We start from the raw sequence: 15,795 nt of genomic DNA, 5'->3' as shown, positions 1-15,795 counted from the left end.
AGTGTTATAGTATTAAAAAATTCAGTATGCATAGTTAAACATATATTAAGCATTTGGAGATGACAATATGAAAATAACTTTTTGCTATGATCTTTGGTTTAACAGAGAAAATAAAGAATCATGGCTTTAAAGAAATTTAAACACAGAATGATATTTTATTTGAGATACATGTTTTAATATTTGTTTCTAAAGTTTTTACATATAGTTATGTTTTTATTAGTGTATAGTGGCTGTCTTAGGTTTTGCTTCATAATGGAATGAATGAACTGTGGTGTATGTGGCTAGTTTAGTCAATAAGCTACTTCACTATTTTATTTTGGGGCCGTTTACCTAGCTTGTTCATTGCTGTGTATCTAGCAACTAGAGAAGTATTGATGCGATCCAGTCAAGCAGTGACTGTTGAGTGGATGATTGCCTCCATCATAGCTAGTATTGGTAAAGTTAATTCACGTTGGTAAAGAAAAAATGTTTGTTCTTCTTTCTGATTATCTGCTTCTTGGAATAGTGTCTCTAATGTCTTTCTGCAAAAACTTGTAGTGGCTCTTCAGACAAGGGAAGATCTCAGAAGACTCCAACTTCTCCCCTGTCTCCAAGTTCACAGAAACTGTTACAGTTTGACCTTCCTGGGACTTCTTTAGAAAGATCTAAGTCCTCAGTCATAGTACCTCCAACTACAACTGGATTTAAGCCCACTGCAGGCTTTACTGATGTGAATAAAACAGAGATGGCTTCAACACCAGGTAAGCAGAATCATGCAGGTAAAAGTTTGAAAGTAAAGGGTCCAGTGTAACTCTACTAGTGGAGTGCAGGCCCTGCCTGGGCTTACCGGACACCACATAAGTCACATGCAGGATGCACATACCTCAGCTTAGGCAACCAAGTGAGTTAGAAGGTTTAGCTTGGGGTCCACGAAACCATCTGTCAAGAGAGAGGTAGAAACTAACAAGAAAAACAGCAAACTAAGTGGTAGGGAAATGTTACTTCAAGTTTATATGATTACTCTTTTAAGTATTGAACAAAAACTGTGTAGAAATTAAATATTCAAAAGCATACGTTCAACAGTGTTCATTTTTTCCATGTTGTCATCGTTAGTCAAAACTTATCCCCCAAATATTATGTTTCATCTGTAGGCATGTAATATGTATATAGACGACACGCCCATAAGAGAGAGAAAGAAGTAACTATTGAAATACAGTGTATTAGTAAGTCACTGTCTTTAGTACAAAGGAAAGGGAGATTTGTCACAGGCTCATAAAATGTGCTGTGGTTTTGTGTGAGCCTTTTGATTTAACGATGCATCTGTGCCCAGGTCCTCAGCGTTTCTCTCCTGCTGGCCTTCAGCATCGCATGGCTGCAGAACTCAGTTACCTGAGTGCCCTCGAGGAGTCCGTGCGCCAGCTGTCCGATGTGGAGAGAGTTAGGGGCATTGCCCTCGCTCAGCAGGAGAGTGTATCTCTGGCTCAGATCATAAAGGTAGTAGCTGAGTTTTTGTAATTTGTTCCCTGTGGTTTTCTTCTTTTCTTTGTGTTTAGAATTACCCTTAATGAGTTTTGTTTGGTAAACAAAACAAAACAAAACTTTGAAGCTAGGCATTGTGGTGCATATGTTTAATCTCAGCATTCAGGAGGCAGAGGCAAGAGTCTCCAGGTGAATTCAAGGCCAGCATGGTCTATATAGCAAGTTCCAGAGCAGCTAAGACTACACAGAGAGAAACCCTGCCTAAAAAAAGAAAAAAAAACTCAAACTTCCAAGGAGAATTAAAAATAGCTTGTATATTACCTCTAACTAAGAAAAGAAAAACTGTCACATGGATTACTAAAAAGAAACTCGAAGCCTGATTTGGTAGAGCACACTTGAATCTTATCATTTGGGAAGCTGAGTCAGGAGGATCAGGAATTTAAGGTCAACTGGAGCTCTGTAACCAGACTCTTCCTTAAAGACCAAACCAAACAAACCAAAACAATTGGCACCCCCAAGAGAATTGAGACTAGAGCGTGTGGCTGAGCCGGAGAGCGCCATCTCAGTCACTCTGTCACATGCTTTGTTTTCCATGTCTTATGTCTGCTTTAATAACTGAAAATGAATGATGGAATTAATGAAGATTAATGAGAACAGTCATCTATTTTTTCCCTGAAATGACTAGGTTTGTCTGGGTGGTGGTGGTTGTTTTATTTTGTTTTACTTTGTTTGTTGTTGGTGGTGGTGATTTTTGTTATTGTTGTTCTTTATATTTGTTATTTGTTAAGATTTATTATTTGTTTTGTTGTTATTATTTATTTAAAATGCCTTTGTTTATTGTATGTGTATAGTCTCAGGAGATCAGAGGACAACTCATGGAAATCACTTCTTCCACCGTGTTGGTCTTGGAGATTGAACTCGGGCTGTAGAGCCTGGCAGGAAGCCCCTTTCCTTGTTGTGTGATCTTGCTGCCCCCACTTTATTTGATTTTTTTTTATGCTTTATTTGAACTAAGCAAACCAACCAAGGAACCATTTCTGAGATCCAGATGTTTTATAAAACAAAGATAGTGTGCACTGTAACCCAGCACATCCAGAGGTTAACCATTTCTGAGATCCAGATGTTTTATAAAACAAGGATAGTGTGCACTGTAACCCAGCACACCCAGCGGTTAGCCAGTGCTCTCCTTTGTGTGTGGAAGCTCTAGGGCACCATTTTTATTTTATTTTACTTAGGTATTACATTCAATTAAACAATGCAGACTTTAGGTGTGCAGTTTTAATTAATGTATATTTCTCCACAACAACCATCTAATCAATAGAAAACTTCTCTCATCCCATTCCCATTTTCTGCTAATTCCCAAAGGGTATTCAGTCCATTTCCTTATGCCATGGTTTATTTTTTGTCTCTTCCAGAATTTTATTTATATATATATATATATATATATATATATGTATATATATATATATATTCATGTTTATTTCTAACTCTATTATAGTTTATTTCATTCAACATAAAGCTAGGATTTATCTGTGACATTGCATTTTTGCCTAGTAATAAACCAGTGTTTGGTAAGCAGGTCTTCATTGTCCATGTATTTTCTTGTTGGTTGATATACAACATATTTTCATTTTTCTTGCATGAATACCCAGGATTATTGCTTGAGTCATGTATAAGCATCTAAAACTTAGTGAAAAACTCTCATATTGTTTTCTAAAATGTGTGTGGGGGGTTTGTTTTGTTTTTGTTTTTTTTTGTTTTTTCCGAGACAGGGTTTCTCTGTATAGCTCTGGCTGTCCTGGAACTTACTCTGTAGACCAGGCTGGCCTCGAACTCAGAAATCTGCCTGCCTCTGGGTGCTGGGATCAAAGGCGTGCACCACTACTGCCTGGCCTCTAAAATGGTTTAACATTGAATGTTTGGCCTCACTGCAGTAGAAAGACCATGCTGATCATGCGTTTGGAATAAGCATTGAGTCTGGCTGTTCTTAACAAAGTAGACATCAATCCCTTTTTATGATTCACGGGCCAAATTGAAAACATCTAGGGACTTTGTACTGTTTCAGTAACTGGATAACACCATTGTTAATTAGCCAGGATAGGCAGGAATCCTGAATCCCTTTACAGTGTGAAACAGTTACATACACCCACATGCATGCTCACAGATACACAGATTTCTTTTCCATGCCATATTATAATTTAGGAAATCCCATTATATAGCTTCATATATAGGCTAACTACCTATAGGGAACCATGCTATTTAGTACCATTCCAGAAGAGAGGGAACATATATACTTGGAATTAACACAGTATGGAATAATGGTGTCAGAAAGGATTTTTTTTTTAACCCAAAGGAGGCCTTTAGGGAGGCAACATTTTAGATGAAGTTGCTCCTTCAGAAACAAAGTCAAAATGATGAGAACTGAGACATTAATTTTAGTTTCACATACATAACTTTAGTAAAATCGAAGAGTTAGATGGTTTAGTTTTCTTTCTAGTCAGCTTTGGTATTCTCAAAATTTCTGTATAGAAATAGTGATGCATGGTAGATGGCCACTAAGTCCTGCCAGTGAACAGTAAGATGTCTGATGACGTTAGAGTGTGCTACCTTTGCTTTAGGCTCTGGTGTTTGGCACCTGTCACTTACATTAGGAACAACATTGTAACAAACAAAAAAATAAATAATAAATATCAAGAATTCTTTGGAGCCGGGCATGGTGGCGCATGCCTTTAATCCCAGCACTCGGGAGGCAGAGGCAGGCAAAATTCTTAGTTGGAGGTCAGCCTGGTCCACAAAGTGAGTTCCAGGACAGCCAGGGCTACACAGAGAAACCCTGTCTCGAAAAAACAAAACAAAACAAAACAAACAAAAAAAAATAAATAATAAATATCAGGAACAACATTGTGAGTCTCGTATGGTGGCTCATGTTTGCAATCCTAGCTCTTCAGGAAACTGAGACAGATTGCCTGTTAGTTCGAGGCCAGCTTGGTCCATAAAGGACCTATTTGAAGAAAACAGGAGGGAAGATAGGGAGCAAAGGAATGTGTTGACTGTAGCAACTGTAGCAACACATTTTATGCTGAAGAATTAATATTTGATCATTTTAATTGAAAGGCACAGCAGCAACGTCATGAAAGAGATTTGGCCTTATTGAAGCTGAAAGCTGAACAGGAGGCTTTGGAGTGTCAGAGACAGTTAGAAGAAACCCGCAACAAAACAGCTCAGGTAATTTGTTTCCTGGCAGATGTGGGATTATTAGACCTAAAACTTTATTTATTTATTTATTTATTTATTTATTTATTTATTTATTTATTAAAGATTTATTTATTAATATATTTAAATACACTGTAGCTGTCTTCAGATGCACCAGAAGAGGGTATCAGATCTCATCATGGATGGTTGTGAGCCACCATGTAGTTACTGGGATTTGAACTCAGGACCTTCGGAAGAGCAGTCGGTGCTCTTAACCACTGGTCTCTCCAGCCCAGACCTAAAACTTTGTGTTTAAAAAGTTGACTGGAGAACTCATTAAGCATATAAGTGTAAAAAAGAAAGGTGGTAAATGACATTTAGTCCTTTATATGTGGTAATTTCATGACATTTGAGTTATGTAGCAAACCTTTGAAATAAGTAGTCAAGACTCAGTCCCAGTTTAGAGAAGTGGCAACCACGGTACATAGTAGTTTATCACTTACAGACCCATTAACTGTGAAATCCAGGTTATAGTCAAATGTATTTTTCATCAAGTATTTGGTCCATGAAACAAATTTGTAAGTTAAAATTAAGTTACACGGAAGAAGACTAACCCTTAAGCCTTGTTATTTATAGGTCCATGCAGAATCTTTACAGCAGGTGGTTAAATCACAAAGAGAAGTGACTGAAGTCCTCCAGGAGGCAACTTGTAAAATAGCAGCTCAGCAATCAGAGACTGCGCGCCTTACCACAGATGCAGCGCGGCAGATCTGTGAGGTGAGAGCCACTGAGCCTTTGTTCTCAGTCATCCTGGATAACTAAGAACTTGTCCGGAATGGGTGCCTAACACCGACAAGATGCATACTTTGACTTAGTGATTCTGAGTAAAGCCCCACTAAGATCACATTATTCATTTACTTGTTATGGGGAAGGGCTCCTGGGTTTGATGTTGCAGTCAGGGGACAGCTTGGAGGAGATGCCTCTCTCCTGCTACCCTGGGGGTCTCAGAGATCTAACTCAGGCCCGCAAGCTTGGAAGCCTTTGTCTGAGGAGCCATCTGTGAGCCCAGTTCAGTGATCTTCCCAGGGCATCGCGCTCCTTTTCAGCTCTCCTGACTCCTTTGTAAAGTCTACTTTTACTGTTTGGTGTGTTCACATTTAGATGGCAGAACTAACTCGAACACACCTCGCAGATGCCATCACAACTTCTGGAGTTCCCCTAGCAACACTGTACGACCACCAGCGGCAGCATTTTCCAGACTTCATGAGAAAACTGAGGACCAAAGCTGAAACAGATAGGTGAATATGCATCCATTCAGATCTATGTAACGAGGTACCTTTTCATCCTATGCACCATTTAGAGTCTAGAGAAAACAGTTATGGGTGTACAGTCCAATGGGAAGAGGAACATTTGTCAAATACTCAGTTAAGTGAATGAAAATTTTATAAACTTAGGTAAGTGTTATAAAAGAAACGTGTTTCAGAGGTATGTAATCCTGAGATTTAAATAGCAGAAGGCCAGGAGATGAAGAGGGTGTTAGAGACTTATGATGGGATGTGGTAGATAAGGAGTGGGTGATAGAAAGGAGGCAAGGAGTCAGAGGAAAAACCTTGAAGGACAAAGGAGTACAACATATTTAAGTGGAATTCAAAACAGAAAAGGCCAGTGCGACTGGAAGAAGAGAGCAAAGAGGGAAGTGGTATGGAAAACCTGGGTGAGACCTTGCAGATGTTAGAATTTTGGACTTTACTCTAGAAACAGTCAAAAGTCACTTAAAAAGTTTTTTAAGACAAGAGTCTTACTTTGTAGCCTTGGCTAGCCAGGAGTTTATTATGTAGACTAGGCTCAGATCCTGCCTCCCAAGTGTAAAGGTGTGAGTCACTGTGCCTAGTCTGTGTGTGTGTCTGTCTGTGTGTGTGTGTGTCTGTGTCTTTGTGTGTGTGTGTCTATGTGTGAGTGTGTGTTATCTTTTGGGGAGACTTTTTTTCAGCATCCCACACTGGAAGTCATTCTGGCTTGGCACTTGCTGTACAGCGCAGCCCTGCTGTTCAGACCTGGTGGCAGTCTCTGCTTTCCTCCCCCATGTGCAGAGAGGACAAGCAGGAGCCATTACTCCAAGCTTTGTGGGTGGTTTGGTTTGGTTTGGTTTCTGTTGTTGTATGGGTTGTTTGTTTACAGTTTTGTGATTTGTTTTTTTGTTTGTTTGTTTGTTTGGTTTGGTTTGGTTTGGTTTTGGAAACAGGGACTCACTCTGTAGATCAGGCCCCAAACTCAGAGGTCTGCCTCTGCTTCCCAAGTTCTGGGCTTAAAGGCACGGGCCACCACTCCCTGCTTACTTTGTGTGTGTTTTGGGTGGGGGTGTCCTTAAATAATGTTTTAACTGTCTCTAATTCTTTTTTTTTTTTTTTTAATTGAGACTAGGAGTGGCTAGTGACAGTATTCTTTCTTTATATGTCCTTTTCTGTTTGAATTCTAAAATGCTTTCTAAGACTTATTTTGTAATTTTTATCCATTCAGGATTTTGCATTCTATTACTGTGGAGCAGCATTTAAAGTCCTTACCTTCCTGGAGACCTGATGCTTCATCAGACTTTGTTTTGCTTGTTTTAGGATAAGTCATTCTGCTTCACTGTCCCAGAGTAAAGAAGGTGCTCTGGACTCCAAGCGGCAGAAGTACTCCCCTTCCCGTGACAGTTACTCTGAGTCTTCAAGAAACAGGAGTCATGACTACCGGAGGTGAGGAAGGCTTTCGTCAGTACAGTGTGGTAAACTCTGATAAAAGCTCTAAATGTTGCCTTTTCCTTTTAAATTTTGTTTCTATGAATTGAATGATGGCCTTCAAAGTGCCAGTCATCCTTTTTAATTAGCCAATATATAAAAAAAAAATTTGTCCGTGTAATAATACAGCTACTATTCCTTGAGAATATAGTAACCTGAACATTGTATAGGTTGTTCCTTTTACATGTAATATTTAGAGCAACCTTTCAAGTCAGGTAATAATACAGTTAGATTAGAGAAAGGAACTAAGACCCCTAGAGACATTAAGACTTCAACTAAGGGGCTAGAGAGACGGCTCAGTGGTTCAGAGTCCTATTGCTATGGAGAATACTGAACAGTCTGTCCTTCATACTGACACAATATTGATGTCTGTACTTGTCAGTTATGGTTCAGTCCTCTGAGTAGATTTCACAGGCTCCTTTCCAGCATTTCTAGTGGTAGGATAACCACATCATCAAGTATAATAAAGTCTCAGTTAAAGGGCTAAGGACTTGGATGTAATACATGATAAGCACAGCAGGGATTGATTACTTACAATGTCTACACTGTGCACTTCCTTTTTAACTTTAGCTGAGTGCTACTACCACCGATGCTTCACGTAGGCCATTGGGTTACTGCAGTGGACCGTTAATAGGTATCTTGTTCAGCCGTGTGATAACCAGGGTGATTTTTTTTTAAGTTTGCACCTAGTGCATCCATTCATACATGTTTGAAAGTTTTACCAGGCTATTCAGGTTTCTTGTGACTTTTAACTTCACATGTTTCCAGGGCTCATCTATGTTATAGTGTTTGCCATTACTGTATTAATACTGTCAAATCATATTCTAGTGCACATATATATTACATTTTATCTGTCCGAAAATAGCCATTGCTGCTTGTTTCTGCATCTGGGGTATAATGAATAATTCTGCTGTGAACATTAATATTCAAACTTTTGTATAGATGTATGTTTTCATATTTTATGAGTATATATTTAAGAAGTACTGAACCCCGTGATAAGTGTTTTATTTTGTTTTGTTTTTGAGAGACTGAAACTTTGTCAATAATTGCCAAACTCTCATCCGAAGTCTTAGTGCTTTCCCACCTGGAGTGTAAAGTTTCCTCCATCCTTAGGAACACTAGTTACCGTCTTTTGATTGTAGTCATTCCGGTGGGAACCATTTGTACTTACATCTCCCAGATTCACCATAACCAAAGGCAGGATTTTAAGGAAAGATAAAAAGTAAAAGCAAGTGAAATAAATACAGGAAGATTTAGCTCTAAAAGTAGGAAGAAAATTTAGATTAGAATCATAGGATATAAGAAAAGAGAGCTTTTATTTGATATTTAATTTTGACATAATTTCAGGCTTTTTAAATACTAGCAAGAATAATAGAAAGTCCTTAACTATCTTTTATACAGAGTACCCAAAATGTTGACTTTTTTCCTTGTTTGTGTGTTTTGTTTAATTTAAAGCAAATAAAGGTTTTAAAAGAAGGTACAGGGTCTGTCGATGACCTGGGGTTTGCCTAGCGTGTATAAGACTCTGAGCTCAATCCCTAGCACCACAGAAAATCAACTGTGGAGCCTGGTGCCTATAGCCCCAGTGCCTGGGATATAGTCAGGAGGACCAGAAGTTCACCTTTGGCTATATATCAAGTTTAAAACCAGCATGGGCTGCATGAGACATTGTCTAAAAGAAGAGGGGAAAAAAGAAGAAGAAGAAAGGAAAGATCAGCACTGACTGGTACTTTTAGAAGAAAAATGCAATTTATGAATTTAAAGTGAGAAGTTTAGATCATTTCTCAAGAACAGTTCCAGTAGAACAGTTAGTGATAAAGCACAGTATTAGTGAAAGAAAAAGGAAATAGTGAGCAGAAGCCTCCTTTAACTGAAAAATGTGACTGCTAAATGAAGTAGGGACATGGTAACCTGTGAATACTGGTTGTCTGTTGTATTTCCAAAGAAAACAGCCTCTCCTGATCCTTCTGCTGTTTCCTTCAGTTTATGACTTGAGTATGAAGCACAATCTTTTGGCTGAATTAGTTTACTTTGAAGTTATGATGTCATTTCTTTTCTGTATGTTGTTAAGTAGTAGTGGTAGCAGCCGACAGGACAGCCCTTCCGTTCCACCCAGTAAGGAGAGTGAGAGACCATTCCATGGTGAGAAGATGGAGAGTTCAGTTGATGAACAGTTGCAGACAGCCGCAGATGATTCCTTACGAAGTGACAGTATTCCGTCTCTGCCTGATGAGAAAGGTAACTTTCCTTGTATACACGTGACAAACTGGAGGAAGAGCCATCCTTGGGACAAAGCGGCAAATAAGTCCATTAAACTCACTCATTGACTCACTTGCTTTTGTTGTGCTGCTGGAATTTGAACTCAGGGCCGTATGCATGCTCGGCAGTTGCTTTATTGAGGAACTGAACTCTCTGGGCTTGAGGTTTTATCTGGAAAATAGTAGTTAAAAGTGATAGACTTGCACATTTACTTTAAGAGGTTACTACCAAAGTGGTGTTTCTCTTTACTGCTTATAGTAACTTGAAGGAATTATTAAGGAAAAAAGGAACCAAATATTAAAGGTTTAGAAAATTCTCAGCCAGTCCCTATTTTTATTGTTTAAACATTTTTATGTGTGTGAGTGTTTTGCCTGTGTGTATGTCTATATACCACATATGTGCTTGGTGCTGGTAGAGGCCCAAAGTGGGCATTGGATCCTCAAAACTGGAATAGATGGTTGTGAGCCATTATGTGGCTGAGAATCAAACCTGGGTTCTCTGGAAAGGAAGCACTGTTCGTAACCACCAGCCCATGTCTCCAGCCCTGCCGCCACTCTGTATCTTAGAGGGGAGCTGCAGAGGAAGGCAAGTGTACAGATGCAGCTACCAGCAGAAACAATGCCAGTTAAACTAAAGTAGGCAGGACAAAATAAAACAAAAGGAGAGCAGACTTTGTACAGGATGGGTCATTAGCGAGTCTGAAGCTGTATTCTTCGAAAGCGAGAAGGAGGGTCCCTGGACAGTTAGCAGGTCAGTAAGGCTGCTGCTGTCAGGCCAGGCCAAGGCACCAGGGCTGTTCACCCACCCTGCTTCCAGCAACAGTAGCATTGTCCACACTATTTCTATACTTATTTGTAATTGTTATAAAATTGAATGGCTGAAATATTCTCACTTACATTAGTGTTTTACATCCCTGGATTCATATGAACAATTCACACATAAATGAAACTAGAAAAACTACCAATACTTAAGTCCTATTTTTCCACTTGCAATCTCAGTCAGGTATATTTTGACCCTGTGGGGGAAAATTAATATCCAGAACTACCAATAACAGGAAGAAGAGAGAAGAGGCATTTTTTGCGGTTTTCGAGAGTGAGATGTTTCGTGGCATGGTAGGTGCTTGAGCATGTTCTCCCCATGCCGTTCATCTGCATTCTAGTGAGCTGTCTTTTGGCATAATTGTTCCGTGTTTTTTCGTGGATGACAAACAGGTTCATGTGGGGGTTTTCGTTGTTGTTCATTGTTGTTGTTGTTTTTGTTTTTCTGAGACAAGGTTTCTCTGTATAGCTCTGGGTATCCTGGAACTCTGTAGACCAGGCTGGCCACCTGCCTCTGCCTCCTGAGTGCTGGGATTAAAGGCATTTGCCACCACCGCCCAATCAGGGTCATGTTTTTTCAAAGGACGCCCACGTAGCTTTCCTTCGCCTCTCCTGAGGGAGAACTTACTTCTAAGATAAGATCTGTTTTGAAGTCAAAGCAGTGTTTCACCGGATGCTAGGAGAGAAGTTTGTGAACCTAAGTTCACTGAGCTACTGATAGATCTCATTGCAGAGTGGCACTGGTTCTGTCCCACAACCATGCGGCTTCTCTGATCGTCCAGCATAGGGCACACTCTTCTGAGAGCAAATTTTGTAGCCACTGGGTTCCCAGGTGTTTTACCAGCAGTCAGTTTATGGGCAGTTCACTTTGTGAAATCTGGGTAATAAGACATTGGACAGATTTAGACTGTGATAAGGAATTATGCTGGTCTAGGAAGGAGAGGAGTCAAGATTACTTTTCTATGGTTCATAACCTCACTCATCCCAGGAAGGGCCAGGTTCCCAGTAGCAGGCATGAATCTTGTCCTGCCGAGTGGACCGGAAGCCCCACTAGACACTTGTCCTCCCACAACACGAGTGCGAGTGCTGCTCATTGCACCTTTATGCGGTACTTGGCGTGGTTCCCAGGTGTTGGAGCTGGGAGGATGGTGCAGTGGCTGGTGCAGTGGCTTCCTTCTGTTGGTGGCTTGCACAGTCGTCTTCTGGAACTATGAAACTGAGACCACAGGAAAGAGGCTTTCCGGTTAGATCCAGCTTGAGTCATTACAGTTGTGTATCTGAAGTGTGTTCAGCTGTAGGATAACTTAACTTTTATTTCTTTGCTATAATGTTAAATGTTTATAAACTTTTTATTTCCTTGTTTCCTTTGTGAAGCATCTGGTCATAAACTTTGAATAATAAGGCTTTCCTAATTGATCTGTTGCTCTTTATGAAAAATATTAATTTTTAACATATTTCTTTTTTATTATTTAACTTTTAAAATTCTTTGTGCCTTTCACATCAGGCACCCCAACCCCACTCATCTCTCCATCTCTCCGTACCCACCTTTCCACCCTTGTTACCTCCCCACAAAAGAAAAACAAATCTTGTCTTGGAAGCTGTAGTGTGACTCATTATGTCCCACGGTGCCACCTTCTTGTCCACACTTCTTTACTTGCAAATATTCACTGCAGTGACTCATTGGTCTGGTTCCAGGCCTCTGGCTTCTGCTACACTATTAATACTGGATCCTCACTGGGACTCCTCGGATATCCTGTTGTCACCCTGTGTCGTGGAGACCCTGCAGCTTTGGATCTGCAGGACTGACCCCTTGACAAGCTCCAGCAGCTCATAGATGGGTAGATGTTGGGGTGGGCCAACTCCAAGCCTTGGCTCTGGGCCTGGGTGGTCGCTGAGCTGGTCAGCCTGCCAGCTCTCTTTCCCCCGTACCACCAGGAGAGGCTCTCCATCTCTGCTGCAGAGCTCATCCATTGCTGCAGCTGGCAAGGGGCAGAGCCAGTTCTGCTCTCAGGCCCCCAGGCCAGCTCACCCATACCCATGCCAGCAGGGCCATCTCTATTGTGCTGCCCAGTCAAGGTGCAGGGCCTGCTCTCCTGAGTGCTGCATCAGGCAAGGGATTGGGCCAGCTCTCCTCACCTTGAACCCCTGCACCCAAGGCCAGCTGTACTGTATTGCCCAGGCGAGGTGCAGGACCTGCAGCTGGTGAGGGACAAGGCCAGTTCTCCCACTCTCATGACCTTTGGGCTGGTGGTGAGGGGCAAGGGTAAGGAAGAGGGCATCTCTGCCTTGCCCATGCCACCATAGGGTTTCAAGTTTCAGGGGCAGCTCACCTGCACTCCCTATTCCCAGGGTCAGCTCTACTGTGCTGCCCAGGTGAAGTTTAGGGTGTCTTGAGTGTTGCAGCAGGAGAGAGACAGGGCCAGCTCTTCTGATTTCTATAGCCTGTGAGAGGCAAGATTAGCATGTTTCTTATTCTAGCATTTCTAGGTATTTTTAGAGAGTTTTTTTTTTTCTTGTTTGTAAGATATTTAATTTTTCCTCTTAAATGCTAGGTACAGTTCTGAGAATTTCTATAGAATTGCCTCAGTAAGAGGCAAAGGGGGTTCTCCTTAAAGGCCTACTGAGAATAATGATGCTGACTGGGTATGGGGCTGGAGATGCAGCTCAGTGGGAATCATGCTTGCCTGGCACACACTAAGACCTGGGTTTGAAGCACAGCACCACATAGCATAAACTAGATGTGATGGCGTGCAGGGTGGCACACCTGTGAGCCCAGCACTTGGGAGGTAGAAGCAGGAGGATCAGGAATTAAGGCCCGGGCTATGTGGGACCCTGTGTCACACCCTTCCTTCCCCTGTAAAAGAATTATGATGTTTCTCTCCATTCTATTAGACTCAACTTCTATTGCAACAGAATACTCCCTGAAATTTGATGAATCTATGACAGAAGATGAAATAGAAGAAAAGTCATTTCGATCTTTACTACCTTCTGAGAGTCATCGTAGATTTAACCTGGAAAAGAAAAGAGGCCATCATGACGACTCCGATGAGGATGCTTCCCCAGACAAGACTGCTCTGTCTTCTGCCAAGGTAGGCTTTACTAAGGAGGTCCGTGACTGCAGTCATAGGCTCTCAAAAGTATGAGAAGAAGACATTTATATAAATACCAGTTATATCATTGGCAACTATCAGAAATATTTTCCAAGACCAGATTTATATTATATATGTAAAATCTGGCTTGGTTGCTCAAATAAAATAGAATATAAACTTTTTAGTTATAATAAGACCTTTAAAGATCTCAACCAGTATTACAGCTTTTTCATTTCATCCATTTGAAATATATACTCTTCTTTCCAAATTGTATGCTTAATGGGAAAGAGGGACAGAGTTTTACCCTGCTTGGTTCTTGGTCCACTGCATGACTTGCAGTAACTGTTTATTTAAAAAAAGGTTCAATTTTTTTTTTTAGATGAATTTCACTTCCTTCCTCTCCTCTCTTTTTGAGCAATATTTTCTTATATGGTAGATAGTTTATACAGTGCTTATTTGTTTTATTTCTTTTTTAATCATTTCTTTTTAAGATGAAATCTCACTGTGTTCCTCAGGCTGGTCTCAAGCGTGTTCATGCAATCCTCATATCTTAGCCTCTGGAACTATAGACATGTGACCCCACCATATATCCTCATATCTTAGCCTCTGGAACTATAGTCATGTGACCCCACCGTATATCTTCATATCTTAGCCTCTGGAACTATAGTCATGTGACCCCACTGTATCTTTTGTAATTTGCTTTTTATAAATATGTAACTTTCTAAATGAAGTTAAATACCAAAAATTTTGAAATAAATTGTGTGCTTTAGGAGCTGAGCATGCCGTTCTCAGGAGGACAGGATAGCTTTTCTAAGTTCACCATGGAGATGGTGCGGCAGTATATGAAGGAAGAGGAAGTGCGTGCCGCTCACCAGTCCTCACTTCTGCGTCTTCGAGAAAAGGCCTTAAAGGAAAAGACAAAGGCCGAATTAGCCTGGCTAGAGCATCAAAAAAAGCAAGTTCTTTCAATAAGTCTCGTTTTCAGTACTCAGGGGTTTTTTGAAATAAGACATGCTTTATGTGTTATGATGATTTAATTTTTGATGTTGGGGAATCAAACCTGGGTTTGGTGAATGCTAAACACTGTGCCAAGTGTGAGCCACTCCCAGCCTGTCTCATCTGATCTGATCTCATCAACACACTTCTCAAACTAAAAATAGTGGCAATAATCTTTGGTTTGTGCTACTTTACAAGATAATTTTTGTATTGGTAAATGTTTTCATTTCTTAGCTCAGTTTCTCCAACTCATTACAGGTTGTCATTTTATACCTAATGCCTCTTAAGTGCTGTATGTTGCTCAGAGTATTGCTTAGAGGATGGAGTCCAGGGCCAACACACACCCTCACACACACACACACACACACACACACACACACACACCCTCACACACACACACACACACACACACACACTCAGTAAAACACTTGCTGAAACTGGTACTTGTAGCAATTGCTTTCCACATAGAAAGACAGACATTAAATTAGTTTATAGGCTTTAGAAGAGTTAAGAATTTTTGAGATAATAAGTTTATTATTTGTATTAATGAAAGACTATGCTTTTCAGGCATCTACGAGACAAAGGAGAGGATGATAAGATGCCCCCACTCCGGAAGAAACAGCGTGGTTTGCTTTTAAGACTTCAGCAAGAAAAGGTGTGTTGGGAACAGCACCTGTGTGACAGTTTGTCCCAAGGGAAGCTTGTGAATGGTGCTTTACCTAATCACAGTTTGCTGTTATCACTGTTTATAAGATTCAGCTGATACTACTGCTTATTACTGTAGGACAATGATTATGAGGCATTTCATGCTAGTCTCACCTATTTCTCTTATTTTAAAACTGTCATATTGCTTACTAGACAGTCATATGTACCTCCATGTACTACAGAGAATAAAAAACTACAAAATACAAATTACAAAATTAAGCTATGTGTAGAAAAGTAGATGTGGGTTAATACTTAGCACTGTTTCCTTGAGTAGTAGTGTATGGCATGCATTACACATCGACCAGATTTATGGCTTAGTGAAGTTAGAAGGACTTTAACTTTGGGTTCTGGAGAGACAGCATAGTACATGATGATTAGGAACTCAGGTTCTGGGGTCTGATTGCCTGGAATAAGGTGATATGAGCGGTGTAATAGATTATTACTTAAATAGTGTCAAAAAACCGGTTTACCCAGGAATATATCATCACTGACGGTATTAAT

At 40.4% G+C, this 15,795-nt stretch overlaps 1 protein-coding gene across 6 annotated transcripts in view; it reads left to right on the top strand.

Moving 5' to 3' along the window:
• Positions 1 to 15,795, top strand: part of Cep350 (centrosomal protein 350) — a 131,706-nt gene that overhangs the window by 57,602 nt on the left and 58,309 nt on the right. For 4 of the 6 annotated variants that reach the window (XM_085842124.1, XM_029481954.2, XM_029481958.2 and 1 more), the window contains exons 16-25: positions 538 to 740; positions 1,310 to 1,473; positions 4,573 to 4,683; positions 5,287 to 5,427; positions 5,812 to 5,948; positions 7,260 to 7,385; positions 9,499 to 9,665; positions 13,397 to 13,593; positions 14,364 to 14,548; positions 15,157 to 15,244. In XM_085842124.1, coding sequence (XP_085698250.1) covers positions 538 to 740; positions 1,310 to 1,473; positions 4,573 to 4,683; positions 5,287 to 5,427; positions 5,812 to 5,948; positions 7,260 to 7,385; positions 9,499 to 9,665; positions 13,397 to 13,593; positions 14,364 to 14,548; positions 15,157 to 15,244 — 1,519 coding nt within the window. The remainder of the gene's footprint in view (positions 1 to 537; positions 741 to 1,309; positions 1,474 to 4,572; positions 4,684 to 5,286; positions 5,428 to 5,811; positions 5,949 to 7,259; positions 7,386 to 9,498; positions 9,666 to 13,396; positions 13,594 to 14,363; positions 14,549 to 15,156; positions 15,245 to 15,795) is intronic. The other 2 variants (XM_021177416.2, XM_029481956.2) reach the window with 1 other exon arrangement.

The sequence above is a fragment of the Mus caroli genome, unplaced genomic scaffold (genome assembly GCF_978045245.1).
Source record: "Mus caroli unplaced genomic scaffold, Mus_caroli_1 scaffold_1, whole genome shotgun sequence".
Lineage (NCBI taxonomy): Eukaryota > Metazoa > Chordata > Mammalia > Rodentia > Muridae > Mus > Mus caroli.
This window is presented reverse-complemented; position numbering and strand designations above follow the sequence as displayed.